Here is an 8,788-nt window from a genome sequence, read left to right as displayed (position 1 = left end):
TATTGGCCCGTGGGCGGCCGGCGGCAGTGACGCGCGGGCGGAAGTGGCAGCGCGCGGGCGGAAGTGGCAGCGCGCGGCGCGGGTGTCATGGCGGCGCGGGCCGTGGTGGCGCGGAGGAGCTGGCAGCGCCTGGGTCTCGGTGCGTCCCTCCCGCTCCCCTTCTGTCTCGAGTGGCTGCGGGGGTGTTCGCGTGTGCGGGCTGCCGCGCCGTCGCTAACCTTGTTGCTCTCTCCCTTGCAGCGAAGCTGTGGGTGCGGCCGCGGCGCCTGCAGCATGAAGGACAGCCAGAGGGGCAGCCCGAGCGCTCGGACCTGGTGAGGCTTCCCCGACCTGTTCCGCCCTGCTGTCCCGCTGCTCCCACTCCGCAAGACACCAGCGGTGGCTGGAAACGCTTTGCTCTGGTCGCTGTGTAACTCGGGGCTCATCAGACCCCGAATCCATTGTGAGGAGCGCAGAGCGGAGGGGGGTCATCAGGTGCTGGAAGTTAAGGCCCCACGGATCTGTGTTCCAATATCTTAACTAGAGCCTGTTAAACCTGCTGTCTCAGTAGCTCAGACATGGAGCCAGCGACAGGACAAGGACCAGTGGCCATAAACTAAAAGCACAAGAAGTTTCACCTTCTTATGAAAAGGAAAAACTTCTTTACACTGAGGGTTGGCATAGCTCTAGAACAGGCTGCCCACGGAGGTCATGGACTCACCCTCTTTGGAGACATTCCAACCCCACCTGGATGTGTACCTGTGTCACCTGCTCCAGGTGACCCTGCTTTGGCAGGGAGTTGGACTGGATGATCTCCACAGGTCCCTTCCAACCCTGTTCTGTGACTCTGAAAAGTGAAAAATCACCTTTCATATCTTGTAACAATTTGGTGCTGGGTGTATTCTGAAGCTTGAGCAGGCTATTCAGAAATACCTCCCAAGGAAGCTCCTTGGGAGGTATTTCTGAATCTCTCTCTTTAGAATGTGCATGAGCACACAGAAATGTCCTCAGGCCATTTGTTTTGAAATTATTTTTTAGAAAATATTATTGTGACTTGTCAGACAGAACTACATTTTTACCAGCTTCTGCAGATTTTGACTTCAAGTAGAAGGTGTAGGCACTATCTTAGTGAATGATTTAATAGAGTTGCTAGTATCATTGTTAATGAAATATAAAAGGCTCTTTACTTGTGAGAAGTCTTTGAAGTTGCAAGGTACCAAGAAGTGAGTTAATAAAGTTATTGAAAAACTTAAGTGGAGCACCAAATATCTTTTCTGGTTTTGAGACAAATATTGATCAAAGGATTAAAAGTAACAAATGTTCTCTGTTTTCTTGTGAAGCCTACAGGAGTTAATCATTCTCTGATTTCAGCCCATACAAATGAAGAACCCCTACAAAGACCCTCCAAAGAGATGTGTCTTATGTGGAGTAAATGTGGACTATAAGAATGTGCAGGTGAGTTTTAAAATTGCTGTCCTTGGATGAAGGGAACTGCTTTACTGTTTTTAAATGTGTGTGTAGTAAATCTGAAATGATTAAAAAAAAAAAATAAAAAACCCATTCATATGTGTAGGGGTTTAAAACTTATGAGTAAGAATGTGTATAAGTCAAGGGCCAAATAATGTAGTCATGCTAAATTGCTTAATCTACTAACTATGTGTGACAACTTTGCTGTTTAACAAATAAAGTCCTTGGTTTGGCAGTCCTTGGCTGCCACAAAGCATGGAAGCATAGAAAAGCATAGAAAATACTGTCTAGCTCCAAGCTGTACTTTTTTCTTCAGGTAGAACTGAGTTTTGATAAAACAGATGAAAAAATGAAAAATAGAGTACAAGTAGTAACATAAAGCTCCAAAAAAATAAAAGTTCTTAAACTGACTTTGATTTTTTTTAATTTTAAGTAGCTTCTTTCCCAGTTTGTTTCTCCATATACTGGCTCCATTTATGGCAGGCATATCACAGGTATGTGAAGTATTAAATTAAATCATATACGGGTTACTAATAATATTTTTGTGAGTCTAAGTAACTGTGCATCAGCAGTCTTTCTGAAAGTAACTAGTCCCAACTCTATGCATTTTGTAATAGTATTCCCCTGACTTAATTGCCTGCATCAAGGAATTAAAATATTCCTTAATTGTATGCATTTTGTATTTAACAGTAAAAGTACACTTGTATTTTTCTAGAAAGACTTAATCCAAGCTAGAGGGAATTGTCAGTAACATACCTTTCACGCTCTAATGACTTGCTTAGTGTTGAAAATAATTCATCTCTTTAGGCTTGTGCAACAAGAAGCAGAAGGAAATTACAAAAGCCATTAAAAGAGCTCATGTATTTGGTAAGTATGATTTTGCTTTTGAATTTTCTAACTCAAGGCTATTTTTTTTCTAAGAACACCTCCATCTATTTTTTTAACAGGATTTATGCCAGTTATGTTTAAGAACCCACAATTTCTCACAGACCCCAAGCTATGTAACATCAAGTATCCAGAGTGATATACTGTACAGAAATAAACAATAAAGCTGTTTTTCATGTTTATATACTTGTTTGCTGGAAATGTGGTTTGCTAGCATAATATGTAGTTGACTGAGGAGTGGATGTCTGTCATTATTTTATTTTTCTTCATGAAGTCTCTGAAAGTTATTGTCTGAAGGAAGATTAAAGCAATAATAGAAACTGGCAGCTATATGGACCCCTTCCTCTGCTCACTGGTCTTGCTAAAGCTCAGGTGGCTGGTTTTCCCCTTGCTGGGTTGTAAGATGTGGAGAAGTAAACAAGCACTGGTTTCCTGAGGATAAATTAATGTATTTAAACTGTGGCAGTTCATGTAGACAGCTAATTCTGTAATGTGTTCATTTAATGCTCCCTGCATCAGGAGGGTAGCACTGTTTCTTCACCAGCACCTTGAAGTTGTATCACTTTGAGGCAGTATGTGACATGCTTATCTGACTGATAGCATCCTATGGCATAGACTTTGAACCTTGAGAGAGAGAAGACAGGTATAACTCTGGAAGGCAAAGTGAGGGAATGTCATCTTGGATTTATCTTTATGCTGAACAGGATTTGTGCACTAGAGAAAAAAAAAAACCCTGCAAAAATGCCCTGTAAATACATCCGTTCAGTGCTAGAGATTGATATATCACTGGAATATACCAGCAGTAGTTTTTGGTGTGAAGTCATCTGACAGATTAGAAAGTAGGAGAGTGTGGGTATTCCTTTGCATCTCTGTTTTTTTCAAACACATCCTCATCTGTTTCAGTGCTGCTCAGTGTAAGCTTCCTTTCCTGGTCACTGTCCTCTTGGTCTTGAAGTGGTTCTTGGTGAAGCTGCAATGATCTGGACTTCTTGGATGACTTTGAAACTGATGTGGTCCCCCTGACCTTACGCTTATTTAGATGCCTTGCTTCAGCTTCAGTGAAGTCTCTTTCCTCTGCCATGAGAGTCAATTTGTCCATGACGTTAATATGATGGTCTGTGTTACAGCAGTTTTTGGATATTTGTTGGCCTTTGAAGGAAACAATGCATGTCTGAAGTCTGGAATTGGGGAAAAATGTTTGTAGTGCCTGGCAAAGGAGAACATTCTCCTTTGGCTCTGCTGGATGGTTTTTGTCTTCTCCTAAGGAAAAGAAATCAAAGTCAGAGTTGCAGAACCTCTTGCACCACTGCTGTTTGGCTGCCTCAGGTTCAGAAGTGTTTCCTGCTTCTGACACTTGAGTCAACTTTGGAAGGGCAAGGCTTGCATCACATTTGGTTAACTTACCCGAACAATTTTGTTGCTTTTTCCTCTTTATTTCTTCTTTTAATTGGTTCACCTCTGCTAAGAGTTTCTCTACAGATCGTTCACTGACTTCTACTGTAAGGCATATTTTCTGCAAGACAAAGAGCATGTTTATCAGACTAACAGTATTCACAGTAGCTGACTTTAAAATTGTTGCAAAATCCTTGAAGGTACTCAAGGTTAAGTTGGACACACAGTAGTAAAAAGCTTAAGTAATGCTTTGGAGGTAGATTTGTCAGATAACTTAAACTTTGTGTTGAACAAGGTACAAGATGTTTTATTTGATCCCATCTAGGCAAAGGAGATCTAACAAACTACAGATAGTACTCCCTTTAAAATAATCCTCTTGTGAGAATTTATTCATGGACTTGAAGATTAAACATAGTACTTTAATCAAATTGGAAGTTAAATCCTGAGCTTTGAGAATGTACTGTGGAGCACAGTAAATAGAACTTGCTGACCTTTCAGTTTGTCTATGTTTTGGACATGGCTTTGTTTTCTCATGCAGTGCAAGATGTTGTAGGCCTTGGCTGCCTTGGTTTTGTAGAACTGATGAAGGTAGGCAGGCCTGCCTGGCTTACCTTAAGTTCCTCCTGCAAGGTGGCATACATCTCATTTATCTTATGAACCTCTTGTAGGGACCCATCTTCATGGAAGAATTCTGACCTGCAACCAGGAGTAGAACAGCATAATTGCAAGCTGGTGATCCCAGTGCTTACTTAGTAGGAGTTTAGTGAGTAAAGAAGCATTTTGAGCTTCAATGCCAGATGCCTGTGTTGAGACAGACAGCTCCTGGCAAAATATAGGACTGAATTGCCTGGTATGCTGGAATGGTAAGTAATGGTAGAAAACAGGTCAACAAGTGAAACAAAGTATGGGTATAACATTTGCAAAAGCACTTGTATGCTTTTATAGAAAGGTAAGTGTAGTTATGGTAGTGGGGAGCTACAGCTGTCAGTAAATATAACACATATTGTACCTGTGTTGTCTCACGGCTCTCACAAAACCAGAGGATACGCAGGAACCGGACACTGTTCTGTAACCTTGCTGTTCTGCCATGCCCAAGTTGGTAACAACCAAAGGGACTTTCTGGAAAAGACTTAAAATGCATAAGTATGAAAACATGATGTATTAATATCCAAAGATGTTTCATTGAAAGTTAAATGCTTTTGGCCATTCAGGATCTGAGGGGAGTATAGTTAATCCTTGCTGAATGTATTACATCACATACAGATGAGGCTAAAGGCAAACTCCAGGACCATCCAGAAGCTAAGCAATGCCCATAATTTCCCCTCTTTCTGACTACAACACACACTAATACAACATTTGCTTGCTAAGCCTAGCCTGCAAGCAGAATATCTCTGAAGATAAAGTTAACACCAATTTAAGTATTTTGATGAACACCATGTATGGTTGAAGTCCTATACACAAAACAATTTGATCAGGAGTAGCTTATGTGTAAATAAACTGACAGTGTCTGCTTGGTGATGCTGGTGCTACAGATAAAAAGGTCAATCCCAGAATAGAATTCCAGGGTAAACCTTCAACTGGGCTGTGGCAAAGTAAGAAATAATCTTGTTAAAAGTTTAAGTTTCAAAGGTAAAATAAACAGAGTTACTGATTCAATTGCCACAAAGTAGAGAAACTTTCAAGTTCTAGCACATGCTGTAGATATTACCCTTCCTGAGGCCGATGTAGACCATGCTCCAATCTGTAAGTAGAACAACTTTCTGTCATCACACTAGAGGTTAAAAGGAGGAATACAAGCCCCTGATTTGATAGGTGTGACTGCAGGTTTTTATGAAGAACTCTTTCACGGAATGTCATGGTCTGGTCTGTGTTGCGTCTGAATTTGTACCATCCTATTACACTCTGCAAGCAGAAGGAAATTCACGGTTAGTGTTGAATCATGGGATCCTTGAAGTGTTCATTTAAGAAATTAATAATTCAGATTAAAGTTGTGACACATATGTAGGCAAATCCTAGTCAAAGATAAGCTAAACTGTTTTTTATGGAGGAAAAGGATATAGCTGCCTTGACCAGCAGCATGACAGACTATAAAAGGTTTAAAATGAGAAAAGAAAAAACCTTGATGCAAGAGATATCCAGAACAGCCTCCAAAATTTGAGTGAGCTCTTCAGTATGGTTTAGATTTAAGAATAAAATACCTTCTTACAGCCTGATAGTATTTTCTTCAGGGCAAGTTCATTCAGTTCTCCTGCAGAATTATAAAAGCTAGAGAAAATTAGGACAATTAGAGGGGAAGAAATTAGACTGGAAAAATAACTCGAGTATGCTGAGCATATCTCACTTTAAAAAAATAATACTATTAAAGGTGAGGGGTTAGAATGTATAGAATACTTTTTTTTCAGTGTGTTGACATTGTTCCATAGTTTATATGGTATCATAGGTCACCAGAAGGTGCAGTATGCCTTATCTCTATTTTTATATGCACAGACAAACATTAAAAAAAAAGACATAAAGAACCAAAATAGGAATCCTGTAAGGCATTTTGCTTCTGTAATTCCAAGAGGTTGATAGAGCTACTATAGTTAGAGCTTACGCAATGTAAGTTTAACACTTGAAGAGTTCAGGTTAGGGTTAATTTTAACTTTTCAATATCTGTTTCCTTAAGATTCTTACCTGAACAACTGGTAGCATGGAATATGCTTCTGTATGTCTGGAAAGAGAAGGTAACATTACTCTGGGTTCATCAGCTCAAGATGTATATTCTTCCTAATGCTATGATCAGCATGAAACTGATAGAAGGACCAATAAATAATTTTTTATAATTTCTTAAAATTGAAGGCATTAACATAAAATTAAATAAGGTGAAGAAATATTTTTAAAATATATTCTAATTAGTTTTGTCAAATGTAAAGGGAACCACTTAGATAAACTATTTTTGTGTACTTTTCTAATATGTCAACTGAAAAATCAAGCTGGGTACTTAATATTTTTCTCCTTTCTGCTAGGTGAAGGAGAAATATGTAGTATGAAGGATTTCACTTGAGTTATTCAGTGCACATCCACTCCAATCACATCAAGATGATAAAAAATACATCTGGCATCCGCTTAGTGAAATTATTAAAGAGCTTGCCTTCACACACACAATTTTATAAGCTCCAAATGAGGTAATAGATGCTAATACATTACAGTTCACATCACTGATAGGCAAAGATTTTCTAGGGCAACTGTAGTCCATGAGAGTTTGTCATGTAGCCAAGACAAGCGTCTAAAGCCTAAGTTACATTTAGTGTAACAAGATATTAGGCAAAGAGTAGCCATCCAAGGAACTAGGAACTATTATTTCTTCTAAATTACTGTATTTTCTGCAGTAAAATGGTAATCTTTTTAGCAGTTAAAATATTACAGAATAACCCTTCCATGTGTTCTTGGTTGGTTGGGGTGGTTTTTTTTTTTTTTTTTTTTTTTTTTTTTTTTTTTTTTTTTTACATCGGCAAAGCGTGTAGGATCTTGGAGCTTTGATCTTGCAGTAGACTGCTGTCCCTCAAAACTGAAAGCTGCCATTTACTGCCTGTAACCAAGCAGGCTATGAAAAATGTGGACACACTAACCGATTGTATAAACAACTTCAACATCATCCATTTGTGAGTCTGTAATGCTGTTCTTGGCTTCACCTTTCACATCTCCAAGGAGAAAACCTTCCTTTAGAGGGGAAGAGGAAAAAAAATCACATTAACAGTAGCATTGAACAGACACTCTTGCTCTCCTCGGTGCTGCTGCGGCCTCACCCCGTCCTGTGTGCAGTTTTGGGTGCCACAAAATACAAAGCTATTAGAAAGTGTCCAAAGGAGGGCTGCAAATATAGTGGAGGGTCCAGAGGGGAAGCCACAGCAGGAGTAGCTGAGGCCACGTGGTCTGTTCTGCCTAGAGGAGAGTTAGGGGGAGACCTCATTGCATTCTACAGCTGCCTTAAGAGGAGAAGTGGAGCGACAGACACTGATCTCTTCCCTCCGCCGACAGTGACAGGACTGGAGGGAACGGTGTAAACCAGAGTTGGGGGGGAGGTTTAGGCTGGATATCAGAAAAAGGCTTTCCCCCAGAAGGTGTTTGAGCAGTGAAACAGGCTCCCCAGGGAAGTGGTCACAGCATCAAAGCCTGGCAGAGTTCAAGAATGATTTGGACAGCACTCTCACAGGCACGTGGTGGGATTCATGGAGTGTCCTGTGCGGGGCCAAAACTGGGACTACATGATCCTTATGGGTCCCTTCCAACACAGCATATTCCATCATGATTTTCTCTAATACCAAGTGTGAGTGCTCTCTTCAGGAGAGGAAAAATGCTGTCAAAACGAACTTTTTCCATTTCTTTTTTTTTAACAGAGAGTGTTCTCACTCCTTTTTTAATACTAGCCCGCAGTTAGGAAAAAATCCTCAGCGAGGCAGTGCTGTGTCTTGGTCGGTTTGCGGTAGCTCCCGTGTTCACTGAGCCCGAGCAGTCCGCAGCCGTGCAGTGCCGCCCGCCGAGGCTGGAGCCGGGCGGCCTCGCCAGCGCTGCGCTCTGCCTGGGGCAGACACGACGCTGCAGCCGCCACTCACCTCGTTCCAACACGGAATACCCACGTTTTTCTGCCGCTCGCACACAAAGAGACTCCCGGGCGCGGTGGGGCGGGACAGCCCCGTGCGCGGACGCTCTCCCGGCAAGGCCGGGCGGGGGAGACCCAGCGGCAGCGCGGCGGGGGCGGCCTACCCCTCCCTCCTCTCCCACCGATCCGGACCGGCCCTCCCCCGGCACCCACCGTGTCCGAGTCGGTGCTGAGGTGCTGGAAGGTGAGGGCGCCGAACACGAAGCCCGAGAGCAGGGCCGAGGTGCTCTCGCCCTCCATGCCAGCAATGGCGGGACGGGCCAGGGGCGGGCGGGAGCCCCCAGCGGCCGCCGGCGGCAGCGCCGCGCCCGGGCCCGGCCCGCCGCGTCCCGGCCGCAGGGAGCGCGGGCCCGCGGCGGGGCCGGGATCTATCCCCCGCTGCAAAATGCCGAGTTTGGAAAAATGCTCTCAAGAGAAGATGTTCTC

General features: G+C 42.6%; 2 protein-coding genes across 5 annotated transcripts; one reads left to right on the top strand and one right to left on the bottom strand.

Annotated features, from left to right (window-relative positions):
* Positions 1-58: 58 nt before the first annotated feature.
* MRPS18C (mitochondrial ribosomal protein S18C) lies at positions 59-2,513 on the top strand. Its single transcript, XM_068187868.1, has 6 exons — positions 59-139; positions 241-314; positions 1,351-1,434; positions 1,883-1,940; positions 2,254-2,313; positions 2,394-2,513. The coding sequence occupies exons 1-6, from the start codon at positions 88-90 to the stop codon at positions 2,468-2,470; spliced, it is 405 nt and encodes a 134-aa protein (XP_068043969.1). The 5' UTR covers positions 59-87; the 3' UTR covers positions 2,471-2,513.
* ABRAXAS1 (abraxas 1, BRCA1 A complex subunit) lies at positions 2,289-8,673 on the bottom strand. 4 transcript variants are annotated; one of them, XM_068187853.1, is made up of 9 exons: positions 8,516-8,673; positions 7,332-7,422; positions 6,397-6,433; positions 5,922-5,988; positions 5,432-5,625; positions 4,733-4,852; positions 4,335-4,419; positions 3,736-3,844; positions 2,289-3,591 (listed from the first exon to the last, which is right to left on the bottom strand). In XM_068187853.1, the coding sequence occupies exons 1-9, from the start codon at positions 8,600-8,602 to the stop codon at positions 3,164-3,166; spliced, it is 1,218 nt and encodes a 405-aa protein (XP_068043954.1). In that variant the 5' UTR covers positions 8,603-8,673; the 3' UTR covers positions 2,289-3,163. The 4 variants fall into 4 exon arrangements, with proteins under 4 accessions (XP_068043954.1, XP_068043957.1, XP_068043956.1 ...); XM_068187856.1 differs by having other exon boundaries at positions 5,922-5,971; positions 8,516-8,654; XM_068187855.1 differs by lacking the exon at positions 7,332-7,422 and having other exon boundaries at positions 5,922-5,971; positions 8,516-8,660.
* Between the last annotated feature and the right edge of the window lie 115 nt (positions 8,674-8,788).

Source organism: Anomalospiza imberbis, chromosome 4, assembly GCF_031753505.1.
Source record: "Anomalospiza imberbis isolate Cuckoo-Finch-1a 21T00152 chromosome 4, ASM3175350v1, whole genome shotgun sequence".
Taxonomy (NCBI): Eukaryota; Metazoa; Chordata; class Aves; order Passeriformes; family Viduidae; genus Anomalospiza; species Anomalospiza imberbis.
This window is presented reverse-complemented; position numbering and strand designations above follow the sequence as displayed.